General features: G+C 54.2%; 1 protein-coding gene across 5 annotated transcripts in view; it reads right to left on the bottom strand.

The window, feature by feature from the left end:
- Positions 1–20775, bottom strand: part of LOC143814910 (uncharacterized) — a 75858-nt gene extending 55083 nt beyond the window's left edge. For 2 of the 5 annotated variants that reach the window (XM_077293591.1, XM_077293592.1), the window contains exons 1-3: positions 20630–20744; positions 14986–15042; positions 827–889 (exon numbers count right to left, since the gene is read on the bottom strand). In XM_077293591.1, coding sequence (XP_077149706.1) covers positions 827–889; positions 14986–15042; positions 20630–20729 — 220 coding nt within the window. In that variant the 5' untranslated portion in view covers positions 20730–20744. Of the gene's footprint in view, positions 1–826; positions 890–14985; positions 15043–20629 lie in introns of all 5 variants that reach the window. The other 3 variants (XM_077293593.1, XM_077293596.1, XM_077293594.1) reach the window with 3 other exon arrangements.
- Positions 20776–23803: the final 3028 nt, after the last annotated feature.

Raw genomic sequence — 23803 nt, 5'->3', positions numbered from 1 at the left:
CAGTACCCCTCGAGCTTAGAGCTTGGGATAGTACCTCTGATGCTGGACATTAACAAAATTTATCTAGGGGGGAATGTGAAGGAACAAATTATGAAAGGTTCTCCATTTTGTGTTTTTGACTCCATTTTCTTGTTGCTTTAAGATAAATTCTGTTATTTAATTAGGTAAAAGGTTACAGCTGCCATGGAGTAACTTTATCTTGTTCACAAGCCTGGTATGCAACTAGGCTATGGTTCATAATTGGTATAAAGACCTTGAGTCTTCGGACTCGAGCCAGGGAAGAGATTCGGGGGTGTATCACTATACAAGGCTGAGGCATCTGTTAGAAAAACACATACTGTGCCAAAAAGACATGACTATATCTGTAGTTTCCATTTTTCCTGTATCCTCATGGGTTAAGTTTTTCCTGCATTCTTATAGGTTAAGAACTGTGAGCGTGTTCTTATGCTGATTGGTTGAAGTATAATTTCTATGACTATGAAAACTCATACTCATTAAACGGGGGCCAGAGATCAGCTTGATCCCCCCCAAACAGAGACACACGTCTCCGTCTGGTCATTTTCAGTTGCCGGCAACACCTTGTATATTAATTTGGAAATCACTGGGTTAACCGTGAAGGATCACTTTAGATCCTCCCTCAACAGAGGCTTTTCAGATCATTTCATCTTCAACTTGCGTAACTGTTCACAATAAAAGTAATTTTGACCAGGGGTGCACAGACTTTTACATGTCACAGTATGACACACAGTGTATACACATCAGGGGGATTAGGACGTGCAGACCGCCAGATGGGATGGAGATCACATGATATTTCGTCCTCTCTCACCTTCTGAATTTCTATTGTTCTGGGTCTTGAGTTCCTCTCCATTTTCTGCAGATTCCGGAGCTCCTGGAGGTGAAGAACAGGGACAAGTTATAATGTCCGGGGGTCACATCTGGGGTCTGAACTTATACAGTGTTTACTGCCTACATTATCCCCTCAGTACATCACCAGGAGCGTCGGCCATAGAAAACAGGAAACTGAAGGGAAGAATAAAGGCGGGAAGCCGGGGTCCCTGCATGCGTATATATTATATATATATATTATATATATATATATTTTGTGAGGCAGTGACCCCTGTTACAGCTAGGGGGCGCTGTATGTGCTCTGCAGAATGTGCATGGAAGCGTAGTGAGGCCATGAGGGCGTACTACAGACACAGGTGTGGCTGTAACTAGAGAGATGAAGCAGTGACTGATTAAAAAGCCCTGTAGTAGAGGGGGAGGTGTGTCAGTGTGTTCTTGGAAGCAGACAGGGCAGTTGTCTGCAGAGCTCTCTCAGTGTGGAGCAGCACAGAGGCTAAAGGAACCAGAGAGACTGACACCCTGCGTCTTGGGCTGTCTTATTTGTACCCGGCTGCACTCCAGAGGATAAAGAGTGCAGTGCGCTGAGTGAGTACAGAGACTTGTTGTACCCGGCTGCACTCCAGAGGATAAAGAGTGCAGTGCGCTGAGTGAGTACAGAGACTTGTTGTACCCGGCTGCACTCCAGAGGATAAAGAGTGCAGTGCACTAAGTGAGTACAGAGACTTGTTACCGGCGTGCGGTCACCCAGGGAAACTGGACAGAGTGAAGTTCGGCCTATGTATTGACTGCGTCATATAGCCATGCATTATTAATGGACTCTATGAAGAAGCCGTTTACTATATTGACTGTGTGAAGTAACACAATAAAAGAACGTTTTGTTTGAACTTGTTTGGGTCACTGCCGTTTCACTGTGTATGGTCATACCGCTGCATCACATATGGTGGAAAGAATGCGAGGCCAGTGAACTAAGGCATACCCCAGAGAGTGCTGCAGATTGTTGTGCGAGTCTGCTGGAAAAATGGAGGAACTTTTGGAGCAGGTTGTGCTCACTCAGCAAAGGCTTCAACAAGAGATGCTGCAGTTTCAACATTCCCAGCAAGAGATTTTGCAGCAGCGGCAGCAGGAGACACTGCAGAGGGAGCTAGCAGAGCTTCAACGATATAAAGTGGAGACCTCTAATGTGAGGGGTGAACAGCAGAGTCCTGAAGAGACCCCAAAGGTAAGGGGCGATCATTGGGTGTACCAGTGGTCCTATGTAGAGACTCGGTCTGCCAGGTCTCAAGCAAGTGACTTGTTGCAATTGGTGGAGGAGTGGCTCCAGCCTGAGTTCTGTTCTCCGTATGAGATGATGGAGAGAATCGTGGCTGACCGGATGGCGAGGGCTCTGCCGGCCGCCATGCAGCGTTGGGTCGGCCTGAGGGACCTAGGCCACCTGGAACTACTGATAGAGTTGATTGAGCAGTATAAGTCCACTCAGGACGTTGCACCAGAGCCCGGGTAAGGGGCTAGTAACTGTTCGGTAACATCTAAGCCCATGGACTGGGGGAACACTGGTCAGGAGTCTATGTGTGCCCAGCCTGTCTGTATCACCACTACGGGCACAGCTGGCGGCGAACCAGAATTGTGCCAGCTACTAGTGAATGGGTGCCGAACAGAGGCTCTCCTGGACACAGGGAATAAGGTCACTCTGGTCCATCGTTCCCTTGTTGCTGGGGACAACACCAACGGACAGAAAGTGGAGGTGATGGGTATCCATGGGGAAATCCGGGAGTACCCGACCGCGGAGGTCAATGTTTCTACACCATGCGGAGACACTAGACATGTGGTGGGAGTGGCAAAGACCCTTCCCTATGGGACTGTGTTGGGAAGAGATTTTCCCCTGTTTTGGTCCATGTGGGAGACCAGGGTAAACCCTCTCATGGGAAAAGTTATACCGGGTGCAGAACCCAAAGATATTGAGATACCTGCCATAGGGGTCGCCAACCTAGGGACAGAGTGTAATCCCGATAGGCTCCCCTACAGGTAATGGCAGGAGAAACTGAAGATGTTGTTTCAGGCGTAGAACCCGAAGATCCTAAGATGTCTGCCACAGGGGTCGCCAATTTAGGATTAGAGTGTAATCTCGACAGGCTCCCCCTAGAGGTTGTGGCAGTAGAGGTTGTGGGGACCACACTGAACCCCAAGCTGGAGGTGTTCCCAGGTAAGGTCGGGACAGCTCAGATCCAGGGTCCCACACGGAGACGCAGATATAAAAGTCGCAGGCATGAGAAGAGCCGAGAGTGTATGATCGCAGAGGCGACTGGGGATGTGCGCACGTGGAACCCTCTGGCATCGGTCAAGGATGGGGCCGGGGGTCAGGGTAAATTAGATAGAGCGCTTGCTAGACAGCAGTGTCGGGAGGCTCCGGTTCGGGTGTGGCGTAGTACAGATATGTGCTCAGAGTTGCCAGCGCGGTCTGTGGCATTTCAGCGTGATATAGTCACTGAGGCACGGGTAAGGGTACAGAGGAAACGGTACCAGGGGCCCGAAAGCAGATACTTAGGTGACAGGATGACCCGTGGGGTTAGTGAACCTAAAGTAAACTAAGTAAAGACCACCAAAAACTGTCCCAAATCTGCGGTTAATCAGAAAAGAGGGTTTGGCTTCTGCAATAGAGATCGTGGTGGGTGGTCCCGTAATGAAATATGGAGGAGAAACGCAAAGGGGAGGGATGCGTGCGTTGATCGATGGTTCCGGTCCCTACTTTGGTTTCTTAATGTAGTGAGCGAGGATGTCAGGGGGGCATACCGATGCCCTGTCTTTCGCCCTTACGGGGTAACAAATGTTCTACCCCACAGGTATGAACAGGGGGGAGGATATGTGAGGCAGTGACCCCTGTTACAGCTAGGGGGCGCTGTATGTGCTGCTCTGCAGAATGTGCATGGAAGCGTAGTGAGGCCATGAGGGCGTACTACAGACACAGGTGTGGCTGTAATTAGAATAGTGAAGCAGTGACTGATTAAAAAGCCCTGTTGTAGTGGGGGAGGGGTGTCAGTGTGTTCTTGGAAGCAGACAGGGCAGTTGTCTGCAGAGCTCTCTCAGTGTGGAGCAGCACAGAGGCTAAAGGAACCAGAGAGACTGACACCCTGCGTCTTGGGCTGTCTTATTTGTACCCGGCTGCACTCCAGAGGATAAAGAGTGCAGTGCGCTGAGTGAGTACAGAGACTTGTTACCGGCGTGCGGTCACCCAGGGAAACTGGACAGAGGGAAGTTCGGCCTGTGTACTGACTGCGTCATATAGCCATGCACTATTAATGGACTGTATGAAGAAGCCGTATACTATATTGACTGTGTGAAGTAACACAATAAAAGAACGTTTTGTTTGAACTTGTTTGGGTCACTGCCGTTTCACTGTGTATGGCCATACCACTGCATCACAATATATATATATATATATATATATATATATATATATATATATATATATATATATATATATATATAATTGTCTAAAGGTTTTTCCGTCTGTCTGTCTGTCTGTCTGTCTTTCTGTCCTGGAAATCCCGCGTCTCTGATTGAAGCGACGGGCACAGCATGGCGACGATGATGTCATAAAGGTTGCCTCGACCAATCAGCGATGGGCACAGTCTGCCGCGAATTCGCCTCGACCAATCAGCGACGGGCACAGTATCGCCGTAGATGTCATAATGGTTGCCATGGTGACGATGATGTCATAAAGGTTGCCTCGACCAATCAGCGACGGGCACAGTCTGCCGCAAATTCTGGAATCATCATTGTCCATATACTACGGGGACATGCATATTCTAGAATACCCGATGCGTTAGAATCGGGCCACAGTCTAGTATATATATATATATATACTATATAATTGTCTAAGGGTACTTCCGTCTTTCTGTCTGTCTTTCTTTCTGTCACGGTTATTCGTTCGCTGATTGGTCTCGCCAGCTGCCTGTCATGGCTGCTGCGACCAATCAGCTACGCGCACAGTCCGGAAGAAAATGGCCGCTCCTTACTCCCCGCACGTCGCCAGCATACACCCCTCCGCTCACCGCTCACACGGGGTTAATGCCGGCGGTAACGGACCGCGTTATGCCACGGGTAACGCACTCCGTTACCGCTGCTATTAACCCTGTGTGACCAACTTTTTTACTATTGCCGCAGCCTATGCAGCGCTAATAGTAAAAACATCTAATGTTAAAAATAATAAAAGAAATAAAAAATGATTATATACTCACCTACACCGCCTTTCCCGCTCCTCGCGATGCAACCGCCACGCTCCGGTGCCACGGATCGTCTGGCAGAAGGACCTGCCATGACATCACGGTCATGTGACCGCGACGTCATCACAAGGCCTGTGAGCCTGCGCGGACAGGATCTGCCAGTCGACAGAGCTACAACGCGCCGGCGGAAGGTGAGTATATGTTTATTTTTTTATTTTTGTAACCTGTGTCATACGCTGGGCAATAAATATACTACATAGCTGGGCAATATACTATATGGGCTAGGCAATATACTACGTGGCTCTGTGCTGTATACTACGTCACTGGGCAATATACAATGTAACTGGGCAATCTACTACGTGGCTGGGCTATATACTACGTGGCTGGGCTATATACTACGTGGCTGGGTACGTGGCTCTGTGCTGTATACTACGTCACTGGGCAATATACAATGTAACTGGGCTATATACTACGTGGCTGGGCTATATACTACGTGGCTGGGCTATATACTACGTGGCTGGGTACGTGGCTCTGTGCTGTATACTACGTCACTGGGCAATATACAATGCAACTTGGCAATATGCTACATGGATATACATATTCTAGAATACCCGATGCGTTAGAATCGGGATAGATATATACAGTTATCGCGCACATTTATTTCCTTTGTGTATGTTTTCACTTTCCCGCCCACATCGCCGTCTGAGGCTGCTTTTTCTTGGACCATTTGTCGTTCTTGCCTCCATTCGAATTGAACAACATGGGAAAAAACTCCAAGTGCAGTGAAAAATCAGCAATTTCCCTATTTTTCAGGGTTTTTCTTCACAACCCTTGTGGGGTAACAATGGCGCCCCAGCAGATTCCCCAGGACAGGGCGAATACAGCGAGACCAAAATTCAGAACTTTAGTGTTTTCTAAGATCCATAACTTTTACCTTCTCGGTGGATGCGGCGGGGCGAGGGCTCTTGTACCCCCATCTTGGGTGCATCCGATGCACTGGACGCTTTTTGCTGTAATCCTTACCACCATCTGTGGTTTCCGTATTATTTCAGCGCTTTATAAACTTTTTCCCTTTATTTTTCGCCCCTCAGAGGACGGGACCCTGCGCTCTGTATGCGGTGATACGATGGTGCTGCAGTATACCGTGTGGCTGACGCTCTGCTATGGGCCCGGACCCGTGACCATTACACAGGAGGACCAAGATGACAGGGATGAGGTGGTCTGGTTGCCATGGGAACCCCGTGCTCCCATTATGGTGGGGGTGGGAGCCGGTGCATGAGCTCATTAGCAATCACACTAATAACTGGCGCTCAACGGCAGCGGTCAGGCGTAGGACACCGCTCCAGAGCACGCCGTGACCTCCGCGACCCTGGCTGGGACGGACGCTTACATCAGGGGGAGTGAAATGGTTAAACATGTTGTGCGTTTATCCCGGGGGACAGATTTATAGCACGGAGGATTTTCTACTGTCTCAGGGAGGATCCGGATCCAGGAATCACTTTATAGAAATCTGCAGAAGAGCAACTGGATATGAGAGATCCAATATGGAGACCGTCCCGGCCTGACACCGTCCTGCTGTGCGGAGACCCCCGGGACACCAGGACCACGAGCGTTACACCCCCGACAGCGGCTCCTCCAGAGAGTCAGGGTCCGGGCATATAGCGACCAGAGACACAGAGGAGAGCACAGAGTCGCACCTCCGGAGCCTTCAAGGGCAGCTGCAGACCACCCCGGCTCCGCGTTTCACCGCTCCGGCTGAGCTCGGCACTTTTATATGACGCACATCACATATTTCTCACTCTGGTTCCCCACTGTAAGATTTCCCCCCTTTCATGTTGGCCATTTCAAGCCGTCTTGGCTGTGAGGGAGGTCGGACAGGCTGGATCCATGCACGGGCCGTGCCGGTCACTATGGCAGTGAGTGGTGATGGGCCGGGGTCAGGGTCTTACAGTTCCGGTCAGGGATGTGATGGAGGATGGACAGGCTGGATCCATGCACGGGCCGTGCCGGTCACTATGGCAGTGAGGGGTGATGGGTCGGGGTCAGGTCTTACAGGTCTGGTGGTCAGGGATGTGATGGAGGACGGACAGGCTGGATCCATGCACGGACCGTGCCGGTCACTATGGCAGTGAGTGGTGATGGGCCGGGGTCAGGGTCTTACAGTTCCGGTCAGGGATGTGAGGGAGGACGGACAGGCTGGATCCATGTACGGGCCGAGCCGGTCACTATGGCAGTGAGGGGTGATGGGTCGGGGTCAGGTCTTACAGGTCTGGTGGTCAGGGATGTGATGGAGGACGGACAGGCTGGATCCATGCACGGGCCGTGCCGGTCACTATGGCAGTGAGTGGTGATGGGCCGGGGTCAGGGTCTTACAGTTCCGGTCAGGGATGTGAGGGAGGACGGACAGGCTGGATCCATGTACGGGCCGAGCCGGTCACTATGGCAGTGAGGGGTGATGGGCCGGGGTCAGGTCTTACAGTTCCGGTCAGGGATGTGATGGAGGACGGACAGACTGGATCCATGTACGGGCCGAGCCGGTCACTATGGCAGTGAGGGGTGATGGGCCGGGGTCAGGGTCTTACAGTTCCGGTCAGGGATGTGAGGGAGGACGGACAGGCTGGATCCATGTACGGGCCGAGCCGGTCACTATGGCAGTGAGGGGTGATGGGTCGGGGTCAGGTCTTACAGGTCTGGTGGTCAGGGATGTGATGGAGGACGGACAGGCTGGATCCATGCACGGACCGTGCCGGTCACTATGGCAGTGAGTGGTGATGGGCCGGGGTCAGGGTCTTACAGTTCCGGTCAGGGATGTGAGGGAGGACGGACAGGCTGGATCCATGTACGGGCCGAGCCGGTCACTATGGCAGTGAGGGGTGATGGGTCGGGGTCAGGTCTTACAGGTCTGGTGGTCAGGGATGTGATGGAGGACGGACAGGCTGGATCCATGCACGGGCCGTGCCGGTCACTATGGCAGTGAGTGGTGATGGGCCGGGGTCAGGGTCTTACAGTTCCGGTCAGGGATGTGAGGGAGGACGGACAGGCTGGATCCATGTACGGGCCGAGCCGGTCACTATGGCAGTGAGGGGTGATGGGCCGGGGTCAGGTCTTACAGTTCCGGTCAGGGATGTGATGGAGGACGGACAGACTGGATCCATGTACGGGCCGAGCCGGTCACTATGGCAGTGAGGGGTGATGGGCCGGGGTCAGGGTCTTACAGTTCCGGTCAGGGATGTGAGGGAGGACGGACAGGCTGGATCCATGCACGGGCCGAACCGGTCACTATGGCAGTGAGGGGTGATGGGTCGGGGTCAGGTCTTACAGGTCTGGTGGTCAGGGATGTGATGGAGGACGGACAGGCTGGATCCATGCACGGGCCGTGCCGGTCACTATGGCAGTGAGGGGTGATGGGCCGGGGTCAGGGTCTTACAGTTCCGGTCAGGGATGTGAGGGAGGTCGGACAGGCTGGATCCATGCACGGGCCGAGCCGGTCACTATGGCAGTGAGGGGTGATGGGCCGGGGTCAGGTCTTACAGTTCCGGTCAGGGATGTGAGGGAGGACGGACAGGCTGGATCCATGCACGGGCCGTGCCGGTCACTATGGCAGTGAGGGGTGATGGGTCAGGGTCTTACAGGTCTGGTGGTCAGGGATGTGATGGAGGACGGACAGACTGGATCCATGTACGGGCCGAGCCGGTCACTATGGCAGTGAGTGGTGATGGGCCGGGGTCAGGTCTTACAGGTCTGGTCAGGGATGTGATGGAGGACGGACAGGCTGAATCCATGTACGGGCTGTGCCGGTCACTATGGCAGTGAGTGGTGATGGGCCGGGGTCAGGGTCTTACAGTTCTGGTCAGGGATGTGATGGAGGACGGACAGGCTGGATCCATGCACGGGCCGTGCCGGTCACTATGGCAGTGAGGGGTGATGGGTCGGGGTCAGGTCTTACAGGTCTGGTCAGGGATGTGAGGGAGGATGGACAGGCTGGATCCATGTACGGGCTGAGCCGGTCACTATGGCAGTGAGTGGTGATGGGCCGGGGTCAGGGTCTTACAGGTCTGGTCAGGGATGTGATGGAGGACGGACAGGCTGGATCCATGCACGGGCCGTGCCGGTCACTATGGCAGTGAGGGGTGATGGGTCGGGGTCAGGTCTTACAGGTCTGGTGGTCAGGGATGTGATGGAGGACGGACAGACTGGATCCATGGACGGGCCGAGCCGGTCACTATGGCAGTGAGTGGTGATGGGCCGGGGTCAGGGTCTTACAGGTCCGGTCAGGGATGTGAGGGAGGTCGGACAGGCTGGATCCATGTACGGGCTGTGCCGGTCACTATGGCAGTGAGTGGTGATGGGCCGGGGTCAGGGTCTTACAGTTCTGGTCAGGGATGTGATGGAGGACGGACAGGCTGGATCCATGCACGGGCCGTGCCGGTCACTATGGCAGTGAGGGGTGATGGGCCGGGGTCAGGGTCTTACAGTTCCGGTCAGGGATGTGAGGGAGGTCGGACAGGCTGGATCCATGCACGGGCCATGCCGGTCACTATGGCAGTGAGGGGTGATGGGCCGGGGTCAGGGTCTTACAGGTCTGGTCAGGGATGTGAGGGAGGACGGACAGGCTGGATCCATGTACGGGCTGTGCCGGTCACTATGGCAGTGAGTGGTGATGGGCCGGGGTCAGGGTCTTACAGTTCTGGTCAGGGATGTGATGGAGGACGGACAGGCTGGATCCATGCACGGGCCGTGCCGGTCACTATGGCAGTGAGGGGTGATGGGCCGGGGTCAGGGTCTTACAGTTCCGGTCAGGGATGTGAGGGAGGTCGGACAGGCTGGATCCATGCACGGGCCATGCCGGTCACTATGGCAGTGAGGGGTGATGGGCCGGGGTCAGGGTCTTACAGGTCTGGTCAGGGATGTGAGGGAGGACGGACAGGCTGGATCCATGCACGGGCCGAGCCGGTCACTATGGCAGTGAGGGGTGATGGGTCGGGGTCAGGTCTTACAGGTCTGGTGGTCAGGGATGTGAGGGAGGACGGACAGGCTGGATCCATGCACGGGCCGTGCCGGTCACTATGGCAGTGAGGGGTGATGGGTCAGGGTCTTACCGGTCTGGTGGTCAGGGATGTGATGGAGGACGGACAGACTGGATCCATGTACGGGCCGTGCCGGTCACTATGGCAGTGAGTGGTGATGGACCGGGGTCAGGGTCTTACAGTTCTGGTCAGGGATGTGATGGAGGACGGACAGACTGGATCCATGCATGGGCCGTGCCGGTCACTATGGCAGTGAGGGGTGATGGGTCGGGGTCAGGTCTTACAGGTCTGGTCAGGGATGTGAGGGAGGATGGACAGGCTGGATCCATGCACGGGCCGTGCCGGTCACTATGGCAGTGAGGGGTGATGGGTCGGGGTCAGGTCTTACAGGTCTGGTCAGGGATGTGAGGGAGGATGGACAGGCTGGATCCATGTACGGGCTGAGCCGGTCACTATGGCAGTGAGTGGTGATGGGCCGGGGTCAGGGTCTTACAGTTCTGGTCAGGGATGTGATGGAGGACGGACAGGCTGCATCCATGCACGGGCCGTGCCGGTCACTATGGCAGTGAGGGGTGATGGGTCGGGGTCAGGTCTTACAGGTCTGGTGGTCAGGGATGTGATGGAGGACGGACAGACTGGATCCATGGACGGACCGTGCCGGTCACTATGGCAGTGAGTGGTGATGGGCCGGGGTCAGGTCTTACAGGTCCGGTCAGGGATGTGAGGGAGGTCGGACAGGCTGGATCCATGTACGGGCTGTGCCGGTCACTATGGCAGTGAGTGGTGATGGGCCGGGGTCAGGGTCTTACAGTTCTGGTCAGGGATGTGATGGAGGACGGACAGGCTGGATCCATGCACGGGCCGTGCCGGTCACTATGGCAGTGAGGGGTGATGGGCCGGGGTCAGGGTCTTACAGTTCCGGTCAGGGATGTGAGGGAGGTCGGACAGGCTGGATCCATGCACGGGCCATGCCGGTCACTATGGCAGTGAGGGGTGATGGGCCGGGGTCAGGGTCTTACAGGTCTGGTCAGGGATGTGAGGGAGGACGGACAGGCTGGATCCATGCACGGGCCGAGCCGGTCACTATGGCAGTGAGGGGTGATGGGTCGGGGTCAGGTCTTACAGGTCTGGTGGTCAGGGATGTGAGGGAGGACGGACAGGCTGGATCCATGCACGGGCCGTGCCGGTCACTATGGCAGTGAGGGGTGATGGGTCAGGGTCTTACCGGTCTGGTGGTCAGGGATGTGATGGAGGACGGACAGACTGGATCCATGTACGGGCCGTGCCGGTCACTATGGCAGTGAGTGGTGATGGACCGGGGTCAGGGTCTTACATTTCTGGTCAGGGATGTGAGGGAGGATGGACAGGCTGGATCCATGCATGGGCCGTGCCGGTCACTATGGCAGTGAGGGGTGATGGGTCGGGGTCAGGTCTTACAGGTCTGGTCAGGGATGTGAGGGAGGATGGACAGGCTGGATCCATGCACGGGCCGTGCCGGTCACTATGGCAGTGAGTGGTGATGGGCCGGGGTCAGGGTCTTACAGTTCTGGTCAGGGATGTGATGGAGGACGGACAGGCTGGATCCATGCACGGGCCGTGCCGGTCACTATGGCAGTGAGGGGTGATGGGCCGGGGTCAGGGTCTTACAGTTCCGGTCAGGGATGTGAGGGAGGTCGGACAGGCTGGATCCATGCACGGGCCATGCCGGTCACTATGGCAGTGAGGGGTGATGGGCCGGGGTCAGGGTCTTACAGGTCTGGTCAGGGATGTGAGGGAGGACGGACAGGCTGGATCCATGCACGGGCCGAGCCGGTCACTATGGCAGTGAGGGGTGATGGGTCGGGGTCAGGTCTTACAGGTCTGGTGGTCAGGGATGTGAGGGAGGACGGACAGGCTGGATCCATGCACGGGCCGTGCCGGTCACTATGGCAGTGAGGGGTGATGGGTCAGGGTCTTACCGGTCTGGTGGTCAGGGATGTGATGGAGGACGGACAGACTGGATCCATGTACGGGCCGTGCCGGTCACTATGGCAGTGAGTGGTGATGGACCGGGGTCAGGGTCTTACAGTTCTGGTCAGGGATGTGATGGAGGACGGACAGACTGGATCCATGCATGGGCCGTGCCGGTCACTATGGCAGTGAGGGGTGATGGGTCGGGGTCAGGTCTTACAGGTCTGGTCAGGGATGTGAGGGAGGATGGACAGGCTGGATCCATGCACGGGCCGTGCCGGTCACTATGGCAGTGAGGGGTGATGGGTCGGGGTCAGGTCTTACAGGTCTGGTCAGGGATGTGAGGGAGGATGGACAGGCTGGATCCATGTACGGGCTGAGCCGGTCACTATGGCAGTGAGTGGTGATGGGCCGGGGTCAGGGTCTTACAGTTCTGGTCAGGGATGTGATGGAGGACGGACAGGCTGCATCCATGCACGGGCCGTGCCGGTCACTATGGCAGTGAGGGGTGATGGGTCGGGGTCAGGTCTTACAGGTCTGGTGGTCAGGGATGTGATGGAGGACGGACAGACTGGATCCATGGACGGACCGTGCCGGTCACTATGGCAGTGAGTGGTGATGGGCCGGGGTCAGGTCTTACAGGTCCGGTCAGGGATGTGAGGGAGGTCGGACAGGCTGGATCCATGTACGGGCTGTGCCGGTCACTATGGCAGTGAGTGGTGATGGGCCGGGGTCAGGGTCTTACAGTTCTGGTCAGGGATGTGATGGAGGACGGACAGGCTGGATCCATGCACGGGCCGTGCCGGTCACTATGGCAGTGAGGGGTGATGGGCCGGGGTCAGGGTCTTACAGTTCCGGTCAGGGATGTGAGGGAGGTCGGACAGGCTGGATCCATGCACGGGCCATGCCGGTCACTATGGCAGTGAGGGGTGATGGGCCGGGGTCAGGGTCTTACAGGTCTGGTCAGGGATGTGAGGGAGGACGGACAGGCTGGATCCATGCACGGGCCGAGCCGGTCACTATGGCAGTGAGGGGTGATGGGTCGGGGTCAGGTCTTACAGGTCTGGTGGTCAGGGATGTGAGGGAGGACGGACAGGCTGGATCCATGCACGGGCCGTGCCGGTCACTATGGCAGTGAGGGGTGATGGGTCAGGGTCTTACCGGTCTGGTGGTCAGGGATGTGATGGAGGACGGACAGACTGGATCCATGTACGGGCCGTGCCGGTCACTATGGCAGTGAGTGGTGATGGACCGGGGTCAGGGTCTTACATTTCTGGTCAGGGATGTGAGGGAGGATGGACAGGCTGGATCCATGCATGGGCCGTGCCGGTCACTATGGCAGTGAGGGGTGATGGGTCGGGGTCAGGTCTTACAGGTCTGGTCAGGGATGTGAGGGAGGATGGACAGGCTGGATCCATGCACGGGCCGTGCCGGTCACTATGGCAGTGAGGGGTGATGGGTCGGGGTCAGGGTCTTACAGGTCTGGTGGTCAGGGATGTGATGGAGGACGGACAGGCTGGATCCATGCACGGACCGTGCCGGTCACTATGGCAGTGAGGGGTGATGGGCCGGGGTCAGGGTCTTACAGTTCTGGTCAGGGATGTGATGGAGGACGGACAGGCTGGATCCATGCACGGGCTGTGCCGGTCACTATGGCAGTGAGTGGTGATGGGCCGGGGTCAGGGTCTTACAGTTCTGGTCAGGGATGTGATGGAGGACGGACAGGCTGGATCCATGTACGGGCTGTGCCGGTCACTATGGCAGTGAGTGGTGATGGGCCGGGGTCAGGGTCTTACAGTTCTGGTCAGGGATGTGATGGAGGACGGACAGGCTGGATCCATGCACGGGCCGCGCCGGTCACTATGGCAGTGAGGGGTGATGGGTCGGGGTCAGGTCTTACAGGTCTGGTCAGGGATGTGAGGGAGGATGGACAGGCTGGATCCATGCACGGGCCGTGCCGGTCACTATGGCAGTGAGTGGTGATGGGCCGGGGTCAGGGTCTTACAGTTCTGGTCAGGGATGTGATGGAGGACGGACAGGCTGGATCCATGCACGGGCCGTGCCGGTCACTATGGCAGTGAGTGGTGATGGGTCGGGGTCAGGTCTTACAGGTCTGGTCAGGGATGTGAGGGAGGATGGACAGGCTGGATCCATGCACGGGCCGTGCCGGTCACTATGGCAGTGAGTGGTGATGGGCCGGGGTCAGGGTCTTACAGTTCTGGTCAGGGATGTGATGGAGGACGGACAGGCTGGATCCATGTACGGGCTGTGCCGGTCACTATGGCAGTGAGTGGTGATGGGCCGGGGTCAGGGTCTTACAGTTCTGGTCAGGGATGTGATGGAGGACGGACAGGCTGGATCCATGCACGGGCCGTGCCGGTCACTATGGCAGTGAGGGGTGATGGGTCGGGGTCAGGGTCTTACAGGTCTGGTGGTCAGGGATGTGATGGAGGACGGACAGGCTGGATCCATGCACGGACCGTGCCGGTCACTATGGCAGTGAGGGGTGATGGGCCGGGGTCAGGGTCTTACAGTTCTGGTCAGGGATGTGATGGAGGACGGACAGGCTGGATCCATGCACGGGCTGTGCCGGTCACTATGGCAGTGAGTGGTGATGGGCCGGGGTCAGGGTCTTACAGTTCTGGTCAGGGATGTGATGGAGGACGGACAGGCTGGATCCATGCACGGGCCGTGCCGGTCACTATGGCAGTGAGGGGTGATGGGTCGGGGTCAGGGTCTTACAGGTCTGGTGGTCAGGGATGTGATGGAGGACGGACAGGCTGGATCCATGCATGGGCCGTAGCGGTGATGGGTTGGGGGTCACACCGTCTTACAGGTCTGTATTCAGGGGTCTGAGTTTCTGGATTTCCTCACATATGGTTACGGGGGGCATCTGGTTAGGACATATGCTGAGACCAAGCTCCCGTCTATCACACACTCACCTGCTCCGTCGTTTCCCGGCTTCTTCACGTCATCTTCACATTCAGGATCCTCAGGGTCTAGAAGGCGACAAACAGAAAAAATTATTAGTAAAGTTACAACAATCACCGACGCTGCAGGATCCAGCACTATCTGTATTACACAGCACGGGAGGCAGGAGAAATAGGCCATCGCACTCCCACCATCACAGAAGGGGCCTGGCTCAGCTAATATAATGCCGGCCAGCCCCCTTCACAGGCATCTGGGGAAACATACTGACATAAGAAGCTCCCACTACAGACTCTGCAGGAAGAGGGAGGAGCTATGAGACCAAGTCTCCTATACTGAGCTCTGTATAACCCCGCCCACAGCACTGATTGGCAGCTGTCTGTATAACCCCGCCCACACCACTGACTGGCAGCTCTGTATAACCCTGCAAACACCACGGATTGGCATCTTTCTGTGTACACTGTGCATAGGCAGAAACCTGTCAATCAGTGGTTGATGGTGGGGTTATACGGGGCTCATGAATATGGGAGATACATGGCAGCAGGTTTACAAAGTCTCGAGTGATAATCTGCTGTTAAAACTGCAGCAAGAAGCCTCGTAAGTGACACATCGCTGGAATCAGGGTTTGCACCCCTACATCAAGCTGCTCTCACAAGATGGAGGAACAATCTGGTGACAGATTCAGTTTATGACACCCCTGGGGGCATCGGAACATAACTTATAATTGCGGATTTCTCCTGTAACTGGTAGATTTGCCCCGGAGGAATTCAGCCTCCAGCCTCCGGCCTGCCGATGTGATCAGGTGATCAGTGCCCAGCGGCCCCTGCTCCCTCCACAACATCCAGTGATCACAGGACTGCGGGGTCCGGGGGAAGACGCACTGCCGGGACTTCCTATATACTGTACAGACAGCGCTGCCCGGACTTCCTATATACTGTACAGACAGCACTGCCAGGACTTCCTATATACTGTACAGACAGCGCTGCCAGGACTTCCTATATACTGTACAGACAGCGCTGCCAGGACTTCCTATATACTGTACAGACAGCGCTGCCAGGACTTCCTATATACTGTACAGACAGCGCTGCCAGGACCTCCTATATACTGTACAGACAGCGCTGCCAGGACTTCCTATATACTGTACAGACAGCGCTGCCAGGACCTCCTATATACTGTACAGACAGCGCTGCCAGGACTTCCTATATACTGTACAGACACTGCCAGGACTTCCTATATACTGTACAGACAGCGCTGCCAGGACTTCCTATATACTGTACAGACAGCGCTGCCAGGACTTCCTATATACTGTACAGACAGCACTGCCGGGACTTCCTATATACTGTACAGACAGCGCTGCCAGGACTTCCTATATACTGTACAGACAGCGCTGCCAGGACTTCCTATATACTGTACAGACAGCGCTGCCAGGACCTCCTATATACTGTACAGACAGCGCTGCCAGGACTTCCTATATACTGTACAGACACTGCCAGGACTTCCTATATACTGTACAGACAGCGCTGCCAGGACTTCCTATATACTGTACAGACAGCGCTGCCCGGACCTCCTATATACTGTACAGACAGCGCTGCCAGGACTTCCTATATACTGTACAGGCAGCACTGCCAGGACTTCCTATATACTGTACAGACACTGCCAGGACTTCCTATATACTGTACAGACAGCACTGCCAGGACTTCCTATATACTGTACAGACAGCGCTGCCCGGACCTCCTATATACTGTACAGACAGCGCTGCCAGGACTTCCTATATACCGTACAGACAGCGCTGCCAGGACTTCCTATATACTGTACAGACAGCACTGCCGGGACTTCCTATATACTGTACAGACAGCGCTGCCGGGACTTCCTATATACTGTACAGACAGCACTGCCGGGACTTCCTATATACTGTACAGACAGCGCTGCCAGGACTTCCTATATACTGTACAGACACTGCCAGGACTTCCTATATACTGTACAGACAGCACTGCCAGGACTTCCTATATACTGTACAGACAGCACTGCCGGGACTTCCTATATACTGTACAGACAGCGCTGCCAGGACTTCCTATATACTGTACAGACAGCGCTGCCAGGACTTCCTATATACTGTACAGACAGCACTGCCAGGACTTCCTATATACCGTACAGACAGCGCTGCCAGGACTTCCTATATACTGTACAGACAGCGCTGCCAGGACTTCCTATATACTGTACAGACAGCGCTGCCAGGACTTCCTATATACTGTACAGACAGCGCTGCCAGGACTTCCTATATACTGTACAGACAGCGCTGCCAGGACCTCCTATATACTGTACAGACAGCGCTGCCAGGACTTCCTATATACTGTACAGACACTGCCAGGACTTCCTATATACTGTACAGACAGCGCTGCCAGGACCTCCTATATACTGTACAGACAGCGCTGCCAGGACTTCCTATATACTGTACAGACAGCGCTGCCGGGACTTCCTATATACTGTACAGACAGCGCTGCCAGGACTTCCTATATACCGTACAGACAGCGCTGCCAGGACTTCCTATATACCGTACAGACAGCGCTGCCAGGACTTCCTATATACTGTACAGACACTGCCAGGACTTCCTATATACTGTACAGATACTGCCAGGACTTCCTATATACTGTACAGACAGCGCTGCCAGGACTTCCTATATACTGTACAGACAGCGCTGCCAGGACTTCCTATATACTGTACAGACAGCGCTGCCAGGACTTCCTATATACTGTACAGACAGCGCTGCCAGGACCTCCTATATACTGTACAGACAGCGCTGCCAGGACTTCCTATATACTGTACAGACAGCGCTGCCAGGACTTCCTATATACTGTACAGACAGCGCTGCCAGGACTTCCTATATACTGTACAGACAGCGCTGCCAGGACTTCCTATATACTGTACAGACACTGCCAGGACCTCCTATATACTGTACAGACACTGCCAGGACTTCCTATATACTGTACAGACAGCGCTGCCAGGACTTCCTATATACTGTACAGACAGCGCTGCCAGGACTTCCTATATACTGTACAGACAGCGCTGCCAGGACTTCCTATATACTGTACAGACAGCACTGCCAGGACCTCCTATATACTGTACAGACAGCGCTGCCAGGACTTCCTATATACTGTACAGACAGCGCTGCCAGGACTTCCTATATACTGTACAGACACTGCCAGGACTTCCTATATACTGTACAGACACTGCCAGGACTTCCTATATACTGTACAGACAGCGCTGCCAGGACTTCCTATATACTGTACAGACAGCGCTGCCAGGACTTCCTATATACTGTACAGACAGCGCTGCCAGGACTTCCTATATACTGTACAGACAGCGCTGCCAGGACCTCCTATATACTGTACAGACAGCGCTGCCAGGACTTCCTATATACTGTACAGACAGCGCTGCCGGGACTTCCTATATACTGTACAGACAGCGCTGCCAGGACTTCCTATATACCGTACAGACAGCGCTGCCAGGACTTCCTATATACCGTACAGACAGCGCTGCCAGGACTTCCTATATACTGTACAGACAGCGCTGCCAGGACTTCCTATATACTGTACAGACAGCGCTGCCAGGACTTCCTATATACTGTACAGACAGCGCTGCCAGGACTTCCTATATACTGTACAGACAGCGCTGCCAGGACTTCCTATATACTGTACAGACAGCGCTGCCAGGACTTCCTATATACTGTACAGACAGCGCTGCCAGGACTTCCTATATACTGTACAGACAGCGCTGCCAGGACTTCCTATATACTGTACAGACAGCGCTGCCAGGACTTCCTATATACTGTACAGACAGCACTGCCAGGACTTCCTATATACCGTACAGACAGCACTGCCAGGACTTCCTATATACTGTACAGACAGCGCTGCCGGGACTTCCTATATACTGTACAGACAGCGCTGCCAGGACCTCCTATATACTGTACAGACAGCGCTGCCAGGACTTCCTATATACTGTACAGACAGCGCTGCCAGGACTTCCTATATACTGTACAGACAGCACTGCCAGGACTTCCTATATACTGTACAGACAGCACTGCCAGGACTTCCTATATACTGTACAGACAGCGCTGCCGGGACTTCCTATATACTGTACAGACAGCGCTGCCGGGACTTCCTATATACTGTACAGACAGCACTGCCAGGACTTCCTATATACTGTACAGACAGCGCTGCCAGGACCTCCTATATACTGTACAGACAGCGCTGCCGGGACTTCCTATATACTGTACAGACAGCACTGCCAGGACTTCCTATATACTGTACAGACAGCGCTGCCCAGCACGGTGTATACAGCAGAGATGGTAATAAGCCCTCTCTGCCCTCCGCCTGACAGCCGGCCCCCGCAGCCCCACCATTACATGCATCAGCTTAACCTGACTGAATAAACACCAGTGGGCTGAGAAGTGCGGCCCACCCGGACGTGTAAATCTGTGCTGCCGGACTGGAGAAAGGGATGTAGGGCCAGTTTCAAACTAGCGTTTTGCTGAGCTGCGGAGGGTTGCCGACTTCCTCCGTGAAGCCCCGCTCACGGCCGCACCTCCGCCGCTCAGCTCCGCCTACATCAGCATGCAGCCTGCGTACCTATCTTTAGCATTAGGTACGCAGGTCGTGCGGATGCCTCCGCATGCGTTGTTTTGACGCTGCAGAGAAAAAAGCAAATTCCAACAAGTTGCGTTCGCCGCGGGTCACCACATCGTGAAAACGACGCATGGGGAGGCATCCACACACATCCGCACAACCTGCGTACCTGATGTTAAAGCGGCTCCAGAGGCTGACCAGACCCCCCTCCAGAGGCTGACCAGACCCCCCTCCAGAGGCTGACAAGACACCCCTCCAGAGGCTGACCAGACACCCCTCCAGAGGCTGACCAGACCCCCCTCCAGAGGCTGACCAGACCCCCCTCCAGAGGCTGACCAGACACCCCTCCAGAGGCTGACCAGACACCCCTCCAGAGGCTGACCAGACACCCCTCCAGAGGCTGACCAGACACCCCTCCAGAGGCTGACCAGACACAACTCCAGAGGCTGACCAGACACCCCCTCCAGAGGCTGACCAGACACCCCTCCAGAGGCTGACCAGACACCCCTCCAGAGGCTGACCAGACACCCCTCCAGAGGCTGACCAGACACCCCCTCCAGAGGCTGACCAGACACCCCTCCAGAGGCTGACCAGACACCCCTCCAGAGGCTGACCAGACACCCCCTCCAGAGGCTGACCAGACACCCCTCCAGAGGCTGACCAGACACCCCTCCAGAGGCTGACCAGACACCCCTCCAGAGGCTGACCAGACACCCCTCCAGAGGCTGACCAGACACCCCTCCAGAGGCTGACCAGACACCCCTCCAGCGGCTGACCAGACACCCCTTCAGAGGCTGACCAGACACCCCTTCAGCGGCTGACCAGACCCCCCTCCAGCGGCTGACCAGACCCCCCTCCAGCGGCTGACCAGACCCTCCTCCAGCGGCTGACCAGACCACCCTCCAGCGGCTGACCAGACCACCCTCCAGCGGCTGACCAGACCACCCTCCAGCGGCTGACCAGACCACCCTCCAACGTTGTGTTAACAAGGGGGCCTGTGTCAGCCCTCTCCATCTCCCCCACAGACGTCTCTCACCTGTAGTCGGCACTCGCTGTCGCTCCGGACGGCAGGATCTCAGAAGGCGGCAATCTAGAAAGCCAACGAAAGAGAAAACCAATTCAGGAAATCTCGTCATGATCTCAGACAGCGAGAAGTCACAGAAACCAGAGAATACGGCAAGAACGGCCGACACCAAGACTGCAGCTAACGTGGACGGACGCTTTATTATAGGGGCGCTATCAGACTGATACTGGGGTCCTAGGGGTTCTCTTATGGGTAATTACAGCAGCTCTACCAAAGGGGTATAACTAGTCTATTACGGGGGTATTGGGGGCGCTCCATTATAGAGGCATTACCACTGTTATGGGGGCACTGTTAGAATATATAATTCATGGACACTATCAGAAATTCATGGAGTCCTGTGGCCAATCCATTATAGGGGACTACTGCTATTAGGGGGGCACAACAGTCACTTTGTTAAAGGCACACCATGAGACTATTATGGGGGCACTATGGCTGTCTATTGTAGGGGCTCTACCACTATTATGGGGGCACTATGGCTGTGTATTACAGGGGCACTACCACTATTATGGGGGCACTATGGTTGTGTATTATAGGGGCACTACCACTGTTATGGGGGCACTATGGCTGTGTATTATAGGGGCACTACCAGTATTATGGGGGTACTATGGCTATGTATTATACGGGCACTACCACCATTATGGGGGCACTATGGCTGTCTATTGTAGGGGCACTATCATTACTATGGGGGCACTATGGCTGTGTATTACAGGGGCACTACTGTCAAGGTGAAAATGTATTTTCTTATATACCTTTTATACTTTTATAAATCTTTATACTCTTTTTGTACTGTTATACTTTTATACTGTGAAACAATAAGTTTTTCCTATCTGCTAGCTAATGCAAATGTAATTGTATCTAAAGATGGCTGCCAGTGTTCATTGTTCATTTCAGTTTAGAATGTGAAGAGTTAAGTTTATTTCTCTTGAAAAAGATAACTCTGGAATGTGAAGAAAGTAACTATTGAAGATGTCCTGACGAATGAGAGAGAGAGACTGAGTACTAGATGTATGCTGCTTAAACTCCGCCTAATGCATTCCTTTTTCCTAAACAATAGTACTGTGTATTCAATAAAAAAATAAAGTAGTTGCTGCTCGGCTCTGGACACAGGTGAACGCAAGAGCGTCAGCAAAGATTGAATCAGCTACGTGTCTGAATCATTTCTTTTTCCGGTACCAGAAGTTCTGCGCTCACATTACAATTTGGAATGACTGGTGAATGAGGATTAATTGTCGTTATTACGGCCCCGACACTACCACTATTATAGGGGCACTATGGCTGTCTATTATAGGGGCACTACCACTATTATGGGGGCACTATGGTTGTGTATTATAGGGCCACTGCCACTGTTATGGGGGCACTATGGCTGTGTATTATAGGGGCACTACCACTATTATGGGGGCACTATGGCTGTGTATTATAGGGGCACTACCACTATTATGGGGGCACTATGGCTGTGTATTATAGGGGCACTACCACTATTATGGGGGCACTATGGCTGTGTATTATAGGGCACTACCACTATTATGGGGGCACTATGGCTGTGTATTATAGGGGCACTGCCACTGTTATGGGGGCACTATGGCTGTGTATTATAGGGGCTCTACCACTATTATGGGGGCACTATGGCTGTGTATTATAGGGGCTCTACCACCATTATGGGGGCACTATGGCTGTCTATTATAGGGGCTCTACCACTATTATGGGGGCACTATGGTTGTGCATTATAGGGGCACTGCCACTGTTATGGGGGCACTATGGCTGTGTATTATAGGGGCACTACCACTATTATGGGGGCACTATGGCTGTGTATTATAGGGGCACTACCACTATTATGGGGGCACTATGGTTGTGTATTATAGGGGCACTGCCACTGTTATGGGGGCACTATGGCTGTGTATTATAGGGGCTCTACCACTATTATGGGGGCACTATGGCTGTGTATTATAGGGGCTCTACCACCATTATGGGGGCATTATGGCTGTCTATTATAGGGGCTCTACCACTATTATGGGGGCACTATGGTTGTGTATTATAGGGGCACTGCCACTGTTATGGGGGCACTATGGCTGTGTATTATAGGGGCTCTACCACCATTATAGGGGCACTATGGCTGTGTATTCTAGGGGCTCTACCACCATTATGGGGGCACTATGGCTGTGCATTATAGGGGCTCTACCACTATTATGGGGGCACTATGGCTGTGTATTATAGGGGCACTACCACTATTATGGGGGCACTATGGCTGTGTATTATAGAGCACTACCACTATTATGGGGGCACTATGGCTGTGTATTATAGGGGCTCTACCACCATTATGGGGGCACTATGGCTGTGTATTATAGGGGCACTACCACTATTATGGGGGCACTATGGCTGTGTATTATAGGGGTACTACCACCATTATCGGGGCACTATGGCTGTGTATTATAGGGGCACAGGCACTACCACTGTTATGGGGGCACTATGGCTGTGTATTATAGGGGCTCTACCACCATTATGGGGGCACTATGGCTGTGTATTATAGGGGCACTACCACTGTTATGGGGGCATTATGGCTGTGTATTATAGAGGCACTACCACCATTATAGGGGCACTATGGCTGTGTATTCTAGGGGCTCTACCACCATTATGGGGGCACTATGGCTGTGCATTATAGGGGCACTACCACTGTTATGGGGGCATTATGGCTGTGTATTATAGGGGCACTACCACCATTATAGGGGCACTATGGCTGTGTATTCTAGGGGCTCTACCACCATTATGGGGGCACTATGGCTGTGCATTATAGGGGCACTACCACTGTTATGGGGGCATTATGGCTGTGTATTATAGGGGCACTACCACCATTATAGGGGCACTATGGCTGTGTATTCTAGGGGCTCTACCACTATTATGGGGGCACTATGGCTGTGTATTATAGGGGCACTACCACTATTATGGGGGCACTATGGCTGTGTATTATAGAGCACTACCACTATTATGGGGGCACTATGGCTGTGTATTATAGGGGCTCTACCACCATTATAGGGGCACTATGGCTGTGTATTCTAGGGGCTCTACCACCATTATGGGGGCACTATGGCTGTGCATTATAGGGGCTCTACCACTATTATGGGGGCACTATGG

Source organism: Ranitomeya variabilis, chromosome 3, assembly GCF_051348905.1.
Source record: "Ranitomeya variabilis isolate aRanVar5 chromosome 3, aRanVar5.hap1, whole genome shotgun sequence".
In the NCBI taxonomy this organism is placed as follows: domain Eukaryota; kingdom Metazoa; phylum Chordata; class Amphibia; order Anura; family Dendrobatidae; genus Ranitomeya; species Ranitomeya variabilis.
Note: the sequence above shows the minus strand (reverse complement) of the source record. Positions and strands in the feature narration are given on the sequence as shown.